Below are 19151 nucleotides of genomic sequence, written 5' to 3' on the forward strand. Positions count from 1 at the left end.
CAAGTAAGTTCAGGACATGTATTCTTCTTAAAAATAGAAAATTCTTAGAAAAGCTCATCTTGCCCCAAAATTAAATGTGAACAACTTCTTAGTACAGCAACCATAATGAGTTAACAGTGAATCCATGGTGAGCCTGAGAATAAAATCATTGTTCATCAATGCAAAGTTGCCATTGTTACCTTAGCATGCTTGAAGTGAATTGCCCTTAGTAAGTATGAAAGTTGTTCAGAAACTTCCCCAACAAGGGGCCCGAATTTAGCAGGCCTGCGGGTTCCCAGCGGGTGGTCCTCCGGGAGCGTGGCCAACACGCTCGGCGAAATTAGTGGGTTGCCCACGCGATCGTAGCAGGCAACCCACTAATAGGAATCAATTACCTGCTCCTCCGGGGTCCACGGCGCTGGCCTGCGCGTCGGTCGGGCTGCGCATGCGCAGTACGATCTGTCAGCTGGAGGCTCTCTAGTTAAGGGGGCAGTCCTCCACTGTCAGATGCTGCAACCAATGGGACAAATTGCAGCATGGAGCAGCCCAGGGGGAAGGCTGCTCCCAGTTTAATGATGCCTCACCCCAGGTATCATCAGATGGGGTGAGGAGGAGGGGGGGAGGACACAGATCTTCCCCCCCCGGCGGGCGGGAGGAAGCGGTCTGCCTCTGCCACCAAGAAGGCCTGGCTCGAGGTGGCAGAGGGGGTCACCTGCGCCACCAACATATCGCCCACCTGCATACAGTGCAGGCGGCGCTGCAATGACCTAAGTAGGTCAGCCGCAGTGAGAACACGAAGTCTTTCCCCTACACTCCGTCTGCCACAACACTGCCCCCACCCCACATCTCCTTCGGCACCGCCAACACTATTCTGTCACATCACCCTTCATACCCACTCACACCCCATCCTCATCTTACCTCCACCTACTCACCTCGCCAGTACTCACCCTGCCACTAACACGCAACCCAATCCTCATACAATCTCATTGCTCCATCCCATACTCACCCTCTCGTGCATCTCCCTCACGGCCAGCCTCACTCAACCTGCCACCACCTGTGCTGCAGCCACAGGGCATGCATCACATATGTGCAGTAGGCAGCGTAAGGCAAACGTCTCGTCAGCATGAAGGGGGTGCACAAGGGTGTCTGAGGGTTTGTCATGGGTGTTACCCATATTGAATTTCAGAGCAACAAACAGCACACATTATATTGACACCACCACTGCCATGTCTCCGCGAATCCTGTCCGTTGTGTCCAATAATGCCCGCTCCTGGGTATCACTATGAGGACCCACCACTGATGCCACCCATCGTGTTACTGCAGAGTAGGTGCAGGTGTATTTGCAGGGCTCGTCCGCGCAGACGACTGAGAGACATCGGCGGTGTAGCCGGCTGCACCCTGGAAGGATGCGGAGGAGAAGGTGTGGAGGGCAGTGGTGACTTTGCCAGCGACAGGTAAGCAGTTGGTGCTGGGGCCAGCCAGGAGCAGCTCGGCATGAAAGAGGCTGCAGATCTCCACGACTACATGTCGAGCGAATCTGCGCCTCCCTGTGCACTGCTGCTCGGAGAGGTCCGGGGAGCTGCGCCTCGGTCTGTGGACCCTGTGGCGAGGGTAGTGCCCTCTGCGACGCGTCTCTCTCTGCGGTAGCCCTCCCTCCTGCTGTGCAGGTGGGCGTCCAACAACACCGTGTTGGGGGGATCCACGTCTCTGCGGCGGACGGCGTGGACTGCGAGGCTGCTGGTGCTGGTCATGCTCTTCGTCCTCCGAGGGTCTCCACACAGCACCCAACTGGCAGGTGTTGGTCTGAGGGGTTGTGCAGGGTAGGTGTGTGGTTCCTCGGACTGGGGCTGCGGTTTCGTGTCGGTCTGTCCTCTGGCTTGGCGGGGGGTGATGGAGGGCAGGGGTTGCCCTATGTGACGCGGTGGCCTCCTGCGTGGGTGAGGGCTCTCCCCCGTGGAGCGCACCTTGGCACCTGCCACAGGCTGCTGGCTACAACACGCCTGGTTGGAGGGAGACTGTTTCCCCCAGTGTGGGAAACTCACTGCCTTGAACCGAAAATCCCACACTTCCTCTTTTGACAGCTGCTTCAGCTCATTAACTGACCACAACGAGCAAGGTAAGTACACTCAAGTGGAACCCCGCTGGCTTTAATTGCCTGCGGGATTCCCACCAGCGGGGCTTGCGCGCGCAGCCCCGCACGTCAGCGCGGTACCCGGAAGTGGCCGGGATTTCGTCGCGATCCGGTCACGTGACCGGATATCGGGATTTTCGGGGCCACCCCGCTGGGAACCCGCCGGAAACACGATCCTAAAATCGAGCCCAAGGATACTGAAAAGTTGTGAAGCACCACAACTCGCATCCAGATAAGTTTTGAAAATTTTGAATGGAGCTCAGTGCCAGGATAAAGACCACAGCTCCTTAGGTTCCAGTTGTCCTTATTTATTTGCAGTCTTTACCAAATCGAGTTCCATCACATGGCCACTGTTGCAGCTTTCTACCTCCAGTTCCCGAAAAGTAAAATCATTTGAAAGATAGACCATGCTTTGAAGTCCGATTTGAATCTTGTTTGGACCAGCTTAATTTGGACCCTCCAGTTGCCCAAAAAGTCAAATAATTTGGAAGATAGACCATGCCAATGTTCATTTTGAATCTTGTTTTGACCATCTTAATTTGAACCCAATTGAAGCAGTGGTTTCTGGTGATCATGAATCCTTTTCTTTCAAATCTGTTTTCCTGCACTTCAGCTTGCAGAGTTCATGAGCTTCATGTTCCAGTGGAGAGACCCATCTTATTTACTTTGGCATGCAGATGAAGCACTCAAGATCAAATCTTGCCTAATATACATATGAGTTTGATTTGTCTCAGGAAATTGTTTTGTTTTATTCACTGCAGTGTGCTTCGTTGCTTGAGAAGTTCTATCACTTTAGTGATGTTCACAGAGCCTCAATGTTTTACATAGGCTGAATCAAGTGCCGTTCTAATATGTGTAATTGGTTATTGTTTGCATTGTTAGATAACACAACATTAGGGAAACCCTTCTGAAAACAGCATCTGGCCAAATAGGTTGTAAAAAGTATTTCACTAAATTCTTCTTCAGCTGGGTCAGGAACCACTAGGAAAAGAGCTTCTCTACCAGTGATGTAGCCACTGTCCCCACCACAGTGCAAAGGGGTTCTCTTGGCACCACTTGAAAGGCACCCTCATGGAGTCGCACAGTTTCTTACAAAAAAGAAACAGATTGGGCAACTCAAAATGATGGTGTTATCCTCTTCAGTATTCCCCAGTTTTTTGGTGACGACCACATTTGTATGTAATACAGAAGTAAGGAGATGCTATTCCCTTATGAGTTCATATTGATATCAGCATACCAAAAATATCCATATGCTTTGTGCTCGTGAACATATGCATTTTTTGTGCGTTTTGATTTGTGAAGTCTCATACTGCTGAAAGTGATGTGCTATTCCCTAATCGGGTGCTCCCAGATCAGATACTGCACAGTTAAATGCAAAGTGATACCCTCTGCATTCGGTGCCTTGATTCCAACCTCTGAATGGCATGCCCACCTGATTAAAGGATTTTTGATGGGGTAGATAGAGAGAAACTATTTCCTCTGGTGGGGGAGTCCATGACAAGAGGGCATAACCTTAAAATTAAAGCTAGGCTGTTCAGGGGTGAGTCAGGAAGCACTTCTTTCCAGTGGAAATCTGGAACACTCTTCCCCCAAAAAAGCTGTTGAGGCTAGGTCAGTTGAAAATTTCAAAACTGATTGATAGATTTTTGTTCAGCAAGGGTATTAGGGCTACGGAACCAATAGAGTTAAGATACAGATCATCCATGATCTAATTGAACGGTGGAACAGGCCTAAGGGTTGGATCACGTATTCCCATATCTATGCACCAACCATCTCCCACAACAACCATCCCAGAATCGCAGAAATTACAGCACAGAGAATGCTAATTGGCCCATTACACTTATGCTAGCTCCTTAATTGAAGCGATTGATTTTAATCCCATTTTCTGTTGTCTCCTTTTATTTTTACTTTACCTTTTAAAATATTTGCCCAATTCCATTTTAAATTGTCTTAAAATGTCTGCTTCAATCGCCACTTGTGGTGAAGCACTCCAGGTGAAAAATTTCTTCAAAGTTCCTCCTCTGTAGATAAGCCTGAATCTGTTCGTTCTTGTTACCGATTTACTAACCAGCGGAAACAATCTTACCCTCTCAAAACCATTCATAATTTTGAAAATCTCTTAGATTTCCTCCCTTAACCTCCTCCAAAGCGATATTGATAGAATAGATGAATGGGCAAAACTGTGGCAAATGGAATTCAATGTAGACAAATGTGAGGTCATCGACTTTGGATCAAAAAAGAATAGAACAGGGTACTTTCTAAATGGTAAAAAGTTAAAAACAGTGGATGTCCAAAGGGACTTAGGGGTTCAGGTACATAGATCATTGAAGTGTCATGAACAGGTGCAGAAATTAATCAAGAAGGCAAATGGAATGTTGGCCTTTATATCGAGAGGACTAGAGTACAAGGGGGCAGAAGTTATGCTGCAGCTATACAAAACCCTGGTTAGACCGCACCTGGAGCACTGTGAGCAGTTCTGGACACCGCACCTTCGGAAGGACATATTGGCCTTGGAAGGGAGTGCAGTGTAGGTTTACTAGAATGATACCCGGACTTCAAGGGTTAAGTTACGAGGAGAGATTACACAAATTGGGGTTGTATTCTCTGGAGTTTCGAAGGTTAAGGGGTGATCTGATCGAAGTTTATAAGATATTAAGGGGAACAGATGGGGTGGATAGAGAGAAACTATTTCCGCTGGTTGGGGATTTTAGGAGTAGGGGGCAGAGTCTAAAAATTAGAGCCAGACCTTTCAGGAGTGAGATTAGAAAACATTTCTACACACAAAGGGTTGTAGAGGTTTGGAACTCTCTTCCGCAAACGGCAATTGATACTAGCTCAATTGCTAAATTTAAATCTGAGATAGATAGCTTTTTGGCAACCAAAGGTATTAAGGGATATGGGCCAAAGGCAGGGATATGGAGTAAGATCACAGATCAGCCATGATCTTATCAAATGGCGGAGCAGGCATGAGGGGCTGAATGGCCTACCCCTGTTCCTGTGTTCCTATTCCAGTGAAAAAAGAGCTAATTTATGAAGCCTTTGTTCCTATAGTTTCTCATATCTGGTATAATTCTTGTGACTCTTCACCGTACCCTTCACACTGCTGTAACATCCTTCCTATAAAGGAGTACACACAACTATACACTGTGGCCAGCCGATGTCTTGTACAAATTTAAAATCACTTCCTTGCACCTCGTAATAGCCCAAATTGTTTGATTGTGAAGAAATTGTACTGAAACACAGTTATGCTCATACCAAAAGTTGAAAATTAAGTCTTTTTTTTTTACTTACAGTGGATAATTATGGATTTTTTTTTCTCATGGCAAAAGTTGCTTCTTGAATAATATCTGCAGTATACCCACTAATACCTTTTGTGAGCAATAGCTGTTGAGTGTTGTTCACAGCTGTAGTTATTATAAGTACAAAGGCCACAAGATGCTGTTGAGTGACTTGTATGTGTTTTTTAAAATCTCAGGACCTGATGTAGCACCATCCCCGCAGAGCAGCAGGCGATACATGGCAGCAGAGGCAACCCTGATGAACGTACCACCAACTCCACCTTCTTCCAGGCACCTACTAGCACATGGACACAGGAAGTCCCACAGTCTAGGATACAAGTCAGTAATCTATTCATCTGTTATTAGCTTTAGATCACGCATTATTTTTTCAGTGTGTAGGCATGAAAAAAAAAAATTCACACACACTGCAGGAAACACAGAGTTTACTTGGAATCCTTGTACATGCTATTGGGGGAGGACATATTTTAGGTGGGTTGCCATTTATTTCACTTGGTTTCTGATCATTTTCCAGGTTCAGGGACACCTTTGTTTATTTAAGGTACTTTTTTTTTAAAAGTTGTGCAGCTTCCAGAGTCAAACCATCTTTAGTCCTCTAGAGAAAATAGAAGCATTAAGTGTTAATTGTTCTGCTTCTTTGTCTTGAAAAGAAATTGCGTCATGAGGCATGTCTTTTTTTCATTGTTGTGTGTTTCTCTGAAAGCTCCAGAATGCCAAGGAGACCATTTGCAATGTTGTTATTGAGCCAGACAAAGTATATTCCTTGACCACAAATGTAATTCCTATAGTTTTGGAGAAGGTGGACAGACTGTAACTTCTTTTATATTGATTTTGTGCCATGCTCGTGCCACTGGCTCCCAGTCAGGCAGGTTTACATTGGGGTTGCTGCCAGCTGTATGAGCCCGCACATCAGGAGCCAACGACATGAAACAGACGTGAAACCAACTACGTAACGTCATAGGTAAATTGGGAGTTGTGTGAGGGAAGCAAAGCAATAAAGGAAGTTAGCGAATACATAAGGAAGGCTGAAGGTGTAAAAAAAAGAGAAGACAAAAAACCTGGAAGAGAAAAGTATTTTTTTTTAAAACACATGATGTGAAATACAATATTGGAGCAATTAGAATAAGTTAGATGAAAGAAAAAACGACTGAATAATAGATTAGATGGAACTCTCCAGAGGCTTCATGGATAAATACATCCGCTGGAGCGTTACTAAGGCATACAAACCAAGAAAGTCCCGGGTTAAATGGCTGGACTGTGCTGAGTTAGCTGAAGTGGCTCGTGGGTGTGGCACAACAATCCCCTGAAAATTGAGCAGAAATCTTAGCATCTTCCCCTACTGACCGAAAATCAGAGCACCCACACCCCACTGCACACTCACAAGCAGAAATCTCACCCCCTACAGGCCCTATTGTGTACAAATCTCTTTACCAATGTATCCCCAAGTGAGCAGATACACAGCCATCAACCTTTTCCCCTTCAGGCAGAAACAAGCACATCAACCCAACATTTCGGCTACAGCCTCTCTTCCCCATCCAGCCAGAGCAATATTGCCCATCTCTGCTTCATCCCCACTGTCATCGCCATTGAAACACTCGTTCATATCATCTCCAGGTTCAGCTTCTCCACCGTTCCTTGACAACTTTCTGAACTCCACCCTACACAAATTCCAGCTCATCCAGAACTCATCTGCCAGCATCCTATCCAGTTACCCAGGCTTAAAGGGATAAATTATGATTTTCCAAAAGTAAGAATTCTTTTCTGTAAAAGAATAATCTTCATAATGTGGTGAATATGCTAACATTCAACTGGTTCACATTGTGACATTCTTTCGCTGTCATTTGTTTCAAGTAAACATTCATGGATTGATTAACTGCCATAAAGATTCACAGGACCACATGCATGGTAAACAGTGGAAGCAACATGCTATTGACGGAGCTAAGTGATTCCACAACCAACGGATCAGATCAAAACTCTGCAGTCCTGCCACATCCAGTAGTGAATGGTGGTTGACAATTAAACAACTAACGGGAGGAGGAAGCTCCATGAACATCCCCATCCTCAATGATGGCAGAGTCCAGCACGTGAGTGCAAAAGACAAGGCTGAAGTGTTTGCAGCCATCTTCAGCCAGAAGTGCCGAGTGGATGATCCATCTCGGCCTCCTCCCAATATCCCCACCATCAAAGAAGCCAGTCTTAGGCCAATTCGATTCACAAATTCATTCATTATCAAGAAACGGCTGAGTGCACTGGATACAGCAAAGGCTATGGGTGCCGACAGCATCCTGGCTGTTGTGCTCCAGAAGTAGCCACGCCTCTAGCCAAGCTGGTCAGCACAGCTACAACACTGGCATATACCCAACAATGTAGAAAATTGCCCAGGTATGTCCTGTCCACAAAAAGCAGGACAAATCCAATTCAGCCAGTTATCGTCCCATCAGTCTACTCTCAATCATCAGCAAAGTGATGGAAGGTGTCATCGACAGTGCTATCAAGCGGCACTTACTCACCAATAACCTGCTCACCAATGCTCAGTTTGGGTTCTGCGAGGGCCACTTGGCTCCAGACCTCATTACAGCCTTGGTCCAAACATGGACAAAAGAGCTGAATTCCACAGGTGAGGTGAGAGTGACTGCCCTTGACATCAAGACAGCATTTGACCAAGTGTGGCACCAAGGACCCCTAGTAAAATTGAAGTCAATGGGAATCAGGGGGAAAACTCTCCAGTGGCTGGAATCATAATTAGCACAAAGGAAGATGGTAGTGGTTGTTGAAGGCCAATCGTCTCAGCCCCAGGACATTGGTGCAGGAGTTCCTCAGGGTAATGTCCTAGGCCCAACCATCTCCAGCTGCTTCATTAATGATCTTCCCTCCATCATAAGGTCAGAAATTGGGATGTTCGCTGATGATTGCACAGTGTACAGTTCCATTCACAACCCCTCAGATAATGAAGCAGTCCGAGCCCGCATGCAGCAAGACCTGGACAACATCCAGGCTTGGGCTGATAAGTGGCAAGTAACATTCGTGCCAGACAAGTGCCAGACAATGACCATCTCCAACAAGAGAGAGTCTCACTACCTCCCCTTGACATTCAACGGCATTACCATTGCTGAACCCCCCACCATCAAAATCCTGGGGGTCACCGTTGACAAGAAACTTAACTGGACCAGCTACATAAATACTGTGGCTATAAGAGTAGGTCAGAGGCTGGGTATTCTGCGGCGAGTGACTTACCTCCTGACTTCCCAAAGCCTTTCCACCACTTACAAGGCACAAGTCAGGAGTGTGATGGAATACTCTCCACTTGCCTGGATGAGTTCAGCTCCAACAACACTCAAGAAGCGCGACACCATCCAGGACAAAGCAGTCTGCTTGATTGGCACCCCATCCACCACCCTAAACATTCACTTCCTTCACCACCAGCGCACCATGGCTGCAGTGTGTACCATTCAGAGGATGCACTTCAGCAACTCGCCATGGCATCTTCGACAACATCTCCCAAACCCGCGACCTCTACCCTGGGACAAGGGCAGGAGGCACATGGGAACAACACCGCCTGCACCATCCCGACTTGGAAATATATCGCCGTTCCTTCATCGTCACTGGGTCAAAATCCTGGAACTCCCTACCGAACAGCACTATGGGTGAACCTTCACCACATGGACTGCAGTGGTACAAGAAGGCGGCTCACCACCACCTTCTCGAGGGTAGTTAGGAATGGGCAATAAATACTGGCCTTGCCAGTGACGCCCACATCCCATGAACAAACAAAAAGAAAGAAATCTCTCCATGGAAACCAGTCTAATTTTTCTAATACACATCTTGAAGATAAAATGTCCCTCAGTAGGAAAGGATTTTTACCTCTGGAATACTGTGAATTAAGCTACAATTCTTCATGCTTTTTGTTCTCTTTGGTCTCACCCAGCAGTCATTGCAATCAGGTTGCTTCATTTCCTTCCAGTCAAAATGTAAAAAAAAATGGACATGCTAAAGTTTTAAAACTTCTTTCCAAGGGAAATGCCATTGTGATTTTTTAATTTTGAAAAAGAAAATGCAGTTTACTGTGTAGCTTTTAAGTATCCATGTTATTTCACAAGAATGTTCATTCTATGGATAAAAATCACCTTATTTCTACAGTTACCCAGAGCACATGTGTGAATTGGGTTACAGTGGAAAAACTGATACAATTTGTTACATGAAGGTGAAAGTGGAAGCTGAATAATTGTAAATTGCATTTATGGACGCGAAAGTTTGCTTAAGTACATTTTTCTTATACACTCATGATAAGTATCCCTAGAAATTAATGGGTACATGTTTTGTTTTTTGGAGCAAAATTTATTAAAACAAATCCTTAATTCGTGCACACATGCGTAAACTGATTATCTTTTTTAAAATATAAATTTGGGACATATTAAATGAAAAGAATTCAAGTTAATGTCTTTTTCCACAGCTTTATACACAAGATGAATACAGTGGAATTCAAGAGTGCGACATTTCCCAATGGAAGACCTCGGCACCTGCTTGATGACAGTGTAATGGAAAACTACACCCCTTCAAGAGTCCAGGCAGAAAGCTCCACCATTTCCAGTGGAATATCACTAGGTGTGTGAATACATCTCCGACCTTTCACATCAAGAAAGCTTGGGGTGAAAAACATTTCGGATATTTGAAATCAATATGATAACAATGTTGGATGTGCACATTGGATCTATGGAGGATTTCATAAGAACATGAGAAATAGGAGCAGGAGTAAACTATACGGCCCCTCAAGCCTTCCTAATTGCTTGCATGTTAACTTTCTGTGATTCGTGTACAAGGACACCCAAATCCCTCTGAATACCAACATTTCTTAGTCTCTCACCTTTTAAAAAATATTCTGCTTTTCTATTCTTCCTACAAAAGTGGATAATTTCACATTTCCCCACATTATACTCCATCTGCCACCTTGTTGCCCACTCACTCAACCTGTCTATATTCCTTTGCTGCCTCTTTGTGTCCCCCTCACAGCTTACTTTCCTACCTAGCTTTGTATCGTCAGCAAACTTGGATACATTACACTCCGTCCCCTCATCTAAGTCATTGATATATATTGTAAACAGCTTAGGCCCAAGCACTGATCCTTGCAGCACCCCACTGGATACAACTTGCCAACCCGAAAATGACCCGTTTGTTCCTACTCTGTTTTCTGTCCGTTAATCAATCCATGCTACTATATTACCCCCAATCCCATGAGCCCTAGTCTTGTGTAACACCTTGTGTGGTACTTTATCGAATGCCTTTTGAAAATCCATTGGTTTCCCCATATCTACCCTGCTAGTTACACCCTCAAAAAAAATTCTATTAGATTTGTCAAACACAATTTCCCTTTCATAAAACCATGTTGACTCTGCCTAATCATATTATGATTTTCTAAATGCCCTGTTACTACATCCTTAATAATAAATTCTAGCATTTTCCCTACTATTGTTGTCAGGCTGACTGGCCTGTAGTTCCCTGTTTTCTCTCTCCCTCCTTTCTTGAATAGTGGGGTTACATTTGCTACTTTCAGATCCACAAATTAACATGATCCACAAAAGGTTTTACATTCAACAATGTTTGATAAACCAGTGCTAACAATGGGTTGGTATTGCGGCAGGCAAGGCAGATAAGGAGTCGCAAGTGCAAGGATTACTGGATAACAATGCTATCTTTATTACACGTATGTTGGTTGACATAGAGTTTAAAAAGAAGCTTCAATGGAAATAAACACTCCCAACAAGAGCAGGTAATGCTATGTCAAGTAACTCTTTCAAACAATGAGCTGGCTTAATATGTAGTTTAGAAATGGGATTGCGGGGCAAACGACAAGTTTCTGAGTTGGAACCATGGGAACATCATGCATTGGAAACCAACCAGCCACAGATAAATAATATAAGTGCTAAGGTTGGATTTCCTAGAAATTTCTAGGATTACCTTGGGGGAGAGAGAAATCAAAATCTGAAGATTTTCCTCAAGACTTTAAATAAACCAGGTGAGGTCCATAATAATAGAGTACACATCCCATTTGTCATCAAGAGCCAATCTCCATTGTAAGCAATCAAGAATTAGCCAGTAATTAACTTCCGGCAGTTTCATTCACATGTAAAGCTTTTGGTCTAAAGAGGATATTTTGCATGACTTTTGGCTTGCCAAAATCTTCAGTGCCATCATTCTGCACTGCCAGGTCAGGTTTAACTCATCCATATTCACAGTAAAGCTCTCTCTATTCTAATCTGACCAAGTGCCTTAACTCCAACGTCAGAGCAACACACAAGCAGTTTAATGTCAGATTGTGGACATTTTATTGTTGCTAGTCAATCTCCAATGACTTTACACAGTCAAGACCAAGTCCAGTATTCAGGTCCAGAAGGTTAGAAAACAATGGAATAACTGGACGCATATGACAACAGGGAAGACAATCTGAGAAAGAGGGGGCTGGGGCAAGGGAGAGGAAGAGGAAAGAGTAAGCGGAGAGGGATAGGGCAGGAAGCAAGTGGAGGAAAGAGAACAACATTAGATAATGAGGGGTGTATGGCATTTGCCAGGGCCCATTTCTTCACAGTGGGGGGAAGAGGGAGCCCAGAGAGGGAGTGGAGGAGACCAGGCAGGGCGGATGGGGAAGAGTTGGGTGACACTGGGCCAGAGCCATTTTTCCTCTTGATGGGTGGGGGGGGACCTGCATTGGGCGAGAGGCAAATTCCATCTCCATTGGGAGATGGAGTATTTTTCTTATGTGGTGGAGTGGGCATATTACAGAGGGTAAGCTTTCAGCTCAGGGTCCTGGATGGGGCTGAATTGCTTCTGAATGGATGGGAACAAAATTTGCTTTTCAGTAGGGTTAGGGGAACGAGTCACTGCTGACAGGGGTCAAGACTTGGCCTAAATTTGTTATGTGTTGGCGGGGATTTATTCTTGGGGAGGGAGGGAAGGCTAAATTTGTGCTTAGTGCAGAAGGAAAGCCGAATTTGCCCATACTGGGGGCGGGATATGGCAGGACCTCGGTAGGGGCGAGGAATGCTGAGCTTGTCGTTCCTTGGGAAATGGTGATGGGGGGTGGTGGTGGTTTGGTTGTATTTCAGTAGGGAATATAGGCACAGGAGTAGGCCATTTAGCCCCTCGAGCCTGTTCCGCCATTCAATAAGATCATGGCTGAACTGTGACTTAACTCCATATACCCGCCTTAGACCCAGATCCCATAATACCCTTGGTTATCAAAAATCTATCAATTTCAGATTTAAAATTAACAGTTGAGCTAGCATCAACTGCCATTTGCGGAAGAGAGTTCCAAACTTCTACCACCCTTTGCATGCTTCACTCCTGAAAGTCCTGGCTCTCATTTTTAGGCTATGTCCCCATGTCCTGGATTCGCCAACCAGCGGAAATAGTTTCTCTGTCTACCCTATCGGTTCCCCTTAATATCTTGAAAACTTTGATCAAATCACCCCTTACTCTTCTAAATTCCAGGGATACAACCCTAATTTGTGTAATCTCTCCTCGTAATTTAACCCTTGCAGTCCAGATATCATTCTAGTAATCTATGCTGCACTCCCTCCAAGGTCATTATATCCTTTGTAAGGTGCGAAGCCCAGAACTGAACACAGTAGTAAGCAAGGCTTTGTATAGCTGGAGCATTACTTCTATCCCCTTGTACTCTAGTCCTCTAGATATAAAGGCCAGCATTCCATTAGCCTTTTTGATTATTTTCTGTACCTGTCCATGACATTTTAATGATCAACGTACGTGGTTATGTACGGAGGTTCGAGTTTGGGAGCTGGTTTTTCTGTTCGGTGGGGTGAGGGGTGCTGTTTCTGATGGCTCAACGTGGTTTTGGGGGAGGGGGGCCAAGGGCAGGGTGAAGGGTGGTTGCTCTACTGATTTCTAATCAGTGGTGGGGCAGCTCTTATTTCAGCTCAGTAGAAGAATTGACTGTGGCCGAAATGCTACTTTGGTGTGCTTGTTTCTGCTCGCAGGAGAAAAGGTTGATGATGGCCGTATATCTGCTCAGTTGGGGGTGTGTTGGTCAAGAGATTTCTGCACATTAGGGGCTATAGGAAGGTGTGATTTCTGCTTGAGTGTGCAGTGGGGTGTGGGTGCTCTGATTTTCAGTCACTGGGGGAAAATGCTAAGATTTCTGCTTAATTTGCACGGGCATTGTTATGCTATACTTTTTGCTCCATGATGTGTGGGATTATGCTCAGTGAAGTAGGAAGGGACCATGATGTCTGCTCAGTTGAGGGGTATACAGAGGATTTGCCATTCGTTTTAACAGTCCAAAGTCTTCCGGTTTCTTATCTTGGTTTGTGGTGCAGGTTACTGCTCTGGTTTGCATGTTTCAGTGTGTCCTTGGCTAGCACATTTTTTATTGTCATTTCATCAATGGGTGCTTTAGTGACTAATCTGTTTACTATTCAGCTAAATATTTTTTCACGGTTTTATGCTTCACTCACATTTTCAGCCTTGCTATATAAGATCTCTTCATTTGCGCATAAATTTTGGAATGGGATAGTTGATAGACTTTTAAAGCTTGATGATGGCTTTCCTGATCCGCATTTCAATACCATTCGATGGCAAATGCTCTACTTGCTTTGATGTTATAAAACTTTTTTGTGCTCGCTTGCATATATCTTGAGCAAAGAGACCATCTTCCTTGTGAAAGGAGCAAGTTGGGGTTCCTGAGGTTTGAATACGGTTTGTCATGTAATGTTAGGTGTTGCCCCATTATAATCAATTAGTCACGTAACATTACACTAGATTGATTCCTGGGATGATAGGGTTGTCCTATGAGAAAAGATTAAGTAGAATGAGCTCTCTGGAGATGATCTCATTAAAACATATAAAATTCTAAGAGGGCTTGACAGGGTAGATGCTGAGAGGTTGTTTCCCCTGGCTGGAGAGTCCAGAACTGGGGGACATAGTCTTGGGATAAGGGGTCGTACATTTAGGACTGAAATGAGGAATTTCTTCACTCAGAGGGTTGTGAATCTTTGGAATTCTCCACCCCAGAGTACTGTGGATACTCAGTTGTTGAGTATATTCAAGACTGAGATCGATAGATTTTTGGACTCTAAGGGAGTCTAGGGATATGGGGATCGGGCGGGAAAGTGGAGTTGAGGTAGAAGGTGCTATCGAATGGCAGAGCAGGCTTGAGGGGTCGTATGGCCTACTCTTATTTCTTATATTTTTTACATTTACAGCACCACCTACAAGCACAGTACCATTGGAATCTTGAGACCACTCACCGTGCTTAATATTTAATAGATTTTACTCGTGACCAGTAGGAATTGGATCGAAACCATCAAAACTCATTTCAATTAAGTCCCTTGCAACTGATAGAGAGCTAAGACTTTCATCCTATACTGCTTTGAAGCCCAGGTCCCAGAGGTGAAAGGAGTGTGCTAACCAGCTGCATCATCCAGTCCACTGATATGAGAATAAATAGAAGATAGTATTGGGAGTTTGTCCCAGTTTTCTTCTTTGCTGTGCTTCTTTACTAAGTGATTATCGTAACAGTCGTAAGATGTTTTTCAGATGTGTAATTTTTTTCATTGTTATTGTGCATGATAATCTGGGACAAAATGAATTGTCACTTGGACAAATGTGGATTAATAAAGGAAAGCCAGCATGGATTTGTTAAAGGCAAATTATGTTCAACTAACTTGATTGAGTTTTTTGTTGAGGTAACAGAGAGGCTTAACAACGGCAATGAGGCTGATGTGTATATGGACTTTCAAAAGATGTTTGATAAAGTGCCACATAACAAGCTTGTCATCAAAATTGAAGTCCATGGGATAAAAGGGGCAATGGCAGCATGGATATGCAACTGGCTAAGTGACAGGAAACAGAGAGTAGTGGTGAACAGTTTTTCAGACTGGAGGAAGGTTTTTTTTAATTCGTTAATGGAATGTGGGCGTCGCTGGTGAGGCCAGCATTTATTGCCCATCCCTAATTGCCCTTGAGAAGGTGGTGGTGAGCCGCCTTCTTGAACCGCTGCAGTCCATATGGTGAAGGTTCTCCCACAGTGCTGTTCGGAAGGGAGTTCCAGGATTTTGACCTAGCGACGATGAAGGAACGGCGATATATTTCCAAGTCGGGATGGTGTGTGACTTGGAGGGGAACGTGCAGGTGATGTTGTTCCCATGCGCCTGCTGCCCTTGCCCTTCTACGTGGTAGAGGTCGCGGGTTTGGGAGGTGCTTTCGAAAAAGCCTTGGCGAGTTGCTGCAGTGCATCCTATGGATGGTACACACTGCGGCCACAGTGCGCCGGTGGTGAAGGGAGTGAATGTTTCAGGTGGTGGATGGGGTGCCAATAAAGCGGACTGCTTTGTCCTGGATGGTGTCGAATTTCTTGAGTGTTGTTGGAGCTGCACTCATCCAGGCAAGTGGAGAGTATTCCATCACACTCCTAACTTGTGCCTTTTAGATGGTGGAAAGGCCTTGGGGAGTCAGGAGGTGAGTCGCTCGCCGCAGAATACCCAACCTCTGACCTGCTCTTGTAGCCACGGTATTTATGTGGCTGGTCCAGTTAAGTTTCTGGTCAATGGTGACACCCAGGATGTTGATGGTGGGGGATTCGGCGATGGTAATGCCGTTGAATACCAAGAGGAGGTGGTTAGACTCTCTTGTTGGAGATGGTCATTGTCTGGCGCGAATGTTACTTGCCACTTATGAGCCCGAGCCTGGATGTTGTCCAGGTCTTGCTACATGCAGGCACAGACTGCTTCATTATCTGAGGGGTTGCGAATGGAATTGAACACTGTGCAATCATCAGCGAACATCCCCATTTCTGACCTTATGATGAAGCAAAGGTCATTGATGAAGCAGCTGAAGATGGTTGGACCAAGGACACTGCCCTGAGGAACTCCTGCAGCAATGTCCTGGGGCTGAGATGATTCGCCTCCAACAACCACTACCAACTTCTTTTGTGCTAGATATGACTCCAGCCACTGGAGAGTTTTCCCCCGATTCCCATTGACTTCAATTTTACTAGGGCTCCTTGGTGCCACACTCGGTCAAATGCTGCCTTGATGTCAAGGGCAGTCAGTCTCACCTCACCTCTGGAATTCAGCTCTTTTGTCCATGTTTGGACCAAGGCTGTAATGAGGTCTGGAGCCGAGTGGTCATGGAGGAACCCAAAATGAGCATCGGTGAGTAAGTGCCACTTGATAGCACTGTCGCGACACCTTCAATCGCTTTGCTGATGATTGAGAAGTAGGCTGATGGGGCGGTAATTGGCTGGATTGGATTTGTCCAGCTTTTTGTGGACAGGACATACCTGGGCAATTTTCCACATTGTCGGGTAGATGCCAGTGTTGTAGCTGTACTGGAACAGTTTGGCTAAAGGCGCGGCTAGTTCTGGAGCACAAGTCTTCAGCACTACAGCCGGGATGTTGTCGAGGCCCATAGCCTTTGCTGCATCCAGTGCGCTCAGCCCTTTCTTGATATCACGTGAAGTGAATCGAATTGGCTGAAGACTGGCTTCTGTGATGGTGGAGATATCGGGAGGAGGCCGAGATGGATCATCCACTCGGCACTTCTGGCTGAAGGTGGTTGCAAATGCTTCAGCCTTGTCTTTTACACTCACGTGCTGGACTCTGCCATCATTGAGGATGGGGATGTTTACAGAGCCTCCTCCTCCCGTTAGTTGTTTAATTGTCCACCACCATTCACGACTGGATGTGGCAGGACTGCAGAGCTTTGATCTGATCCGTTGCTTGTGGAATGGCTTGGTTCTGTCTATAGCATGTTGCTTCTGCTGTTTAACATGCATGTAGTCCTGAGTTGTAGCTTTACCAGGTTGGCACCTCATTTTTATGTACGCCTGGTGCTGCTCCTGACAAGCTCTTCTACACTCCTCATTGAACCAGGGTTGATCCCCTGGCTTGTTGGTAATGGTAGAGTGAGGAATATGCCGAGCCAAGAGGTTACAGATTGTGCTGGAATACAATTCTGCTGCTGCTGATGGCCCACTGCGCGTCATGGATGCCCAATTTTGAGCTGCTAGATCTGTTCTGAATCTATCCCATTTAGCACGGTGATAGTGCCACACAACACGTTGGATGGTGTCCTCAGTGCGAAGACAGGACTTCATCTCCACGAGGACTGTGCGGTGGTCACTCCTACCAATACTGTCATGGACAGATGCATCTGCGACAGGTAGATTGGTGAGGATGAGGTCAAGTAGGTTTTTCCCTCGTGCAGTGATGTTCCCCGGGGTCAGTACTGGGACCACTGCTTTTCTTGATATATTAATGACTTGGACTTGGATGTACAGGGCACAATTTCAAAATTCGCAGATGACACAAAACTTGGAAGCATAGTAAACAGTGAGGAGGATAGTAATAGACTTCAAGAGGACAATAGACAGGCTGGTGAAATGGGGGGACAAATAGCAAGTGAAATTTAACACAGAGATGTGCGAAGTGATCCATTTTGGCAGGAAGAATAAGGAGAGGCAATGTAAACTAAATTCTAAAGGGGGTGCAGGAACAGAGAGACCGGGGGTATATGTGCACAAATCTTTGAAGGTGGCAGGACAGGTTGAGAAAGCGGTTAAAAAAGCATACAGGATCCTGGGTTTTATAAATAGAGGCATAGAATACAAAAGCAAGGAAGTTATGTTCAACCTTTATAAAACACTATTTTGACCACAGCTGGAGTATTGTGTCCAGTTCTGGGCACTGCACTTTAGAAGGATGTGAAGGCCTTAGAGAGGATGCAGAAAAGATTTACTAGAATGGTTCCAAGGATGAGGGACTTCAGTGGATAGACTGGAGAAGCTGGAGTTGTTCTCCTTGGAACAGTGAAGGTTAAGGGGAGATTTGATAGAAGTGTTCAAAATCAAGACGGGTAGATGAAGTAAATAAAGATAAACTGTTCCCATTGGCAGAAGGGTTGAGAACCAGAGGACACAGATTTAAGGTGATTGGCAAAAGAACCAAAGGCGACGCAAGGAAAAACATTTTTACGCAACGAGTAGTTATGATCTAGAATGCGCTGCCTGAAAGGGTGGTGGAAGCAGATTCAATTGTGGCTTTCAAAAAGGAATTCGATAAATGCTTGACGGGAAAAATTTGCAGGGCGATGGGGAATGAGCAGGGGACTGGGACTAACTGGATTGCTCTTACAAAGAGCAGGCATAGGCTTGATGGGCCGAATGACCTCTTTCTGTGCTGTAACCATTCTATGATTCTATGACTTTCACTGCTAGAAAGGAGATAAAGAGCAACATTACAACTTTGCAAAAGCTACTTAACTTTAAAGGACAACTTACAATGTAACATACCTTGACATTTTTTGTTTCAGGAAGCAGTGAGGGTTCAGAACTCAGTGAAGAGGTGTCGTGGCCGGCATTTGAAAGGTAAGGGACTTTGGGGAAGCAGATGGGGATGGCGAATGCCTTCTGTTCCACAGAAAGAGCAATGGCCACCTGTCTCTGGATTGTCTTATGGACATATAATGGCTCTGAAGACTCATCAGTTCCATAGCTTGGGCTTGTGTTAATGATGCTGCTTTCGTCAACAGGCTGTTGATAATGGGCGGACCAATGTCTCTACTGTACAAGATGGTTTGTGAACTGGATCATATGTCCAATTTACTGACAGTGACAATTCTGCTTGAAAATGCAATGTTTTATTTATTCTTAGGCTTTTTTAAAATTTTGCATTTTTCTTATGCTGGACATCCCAGTGCCAAAAATGTTTGTGAAAAAAATGTGTATCAACTTTGCA

The 19151-nt window shown here is 45.2% G+C and overlaps 1 protein-coding gene across 3 annotated transcripts in view; it reads left to right on the forward strand.

The window, feature by feature from the left end:
- The window catches only part of ralgps2 (Ral GEF with PH domain and SH3 binding motif 2), a 413674-nt gene that overhangs the window by 350553 nt on the left and 43970 nt on the right, over positions 1-19151 (forward strand). For all 3 annotated transcript variants that reach the window (XM_067990774.1, XM_067990772.1, XM_067990773.1), the window contains 3 exons: positions 5586-5727; positions 9857-10008; positions 18727-18781. In XM_067990774.1, coding sequence (XP_067846875.1) covers positions 5586-5727; positions 9857-10008; positions 18727-18781 — 349 coding nt within the window. The remainder of the gene's footprint in view (positions 1-5585; positions 5728-9856; positions 10009-18726; positions 18782-19151) is intronic.

Source organism: Heptranchias perlo, chromosome 9 (genome assembly GCF_035084215.1).
Source record: "Heptranchias perlo isolate sHepPer1 chromosome 9, sHepPer1.hap1, whole genome shotgun sequence".
NCBI lineage: Eukaryota > Metazoa > Chordata > Chondrichthyes > Hexanchiformes > Hexanchidae > Heptranchias > Heptranchias perlo.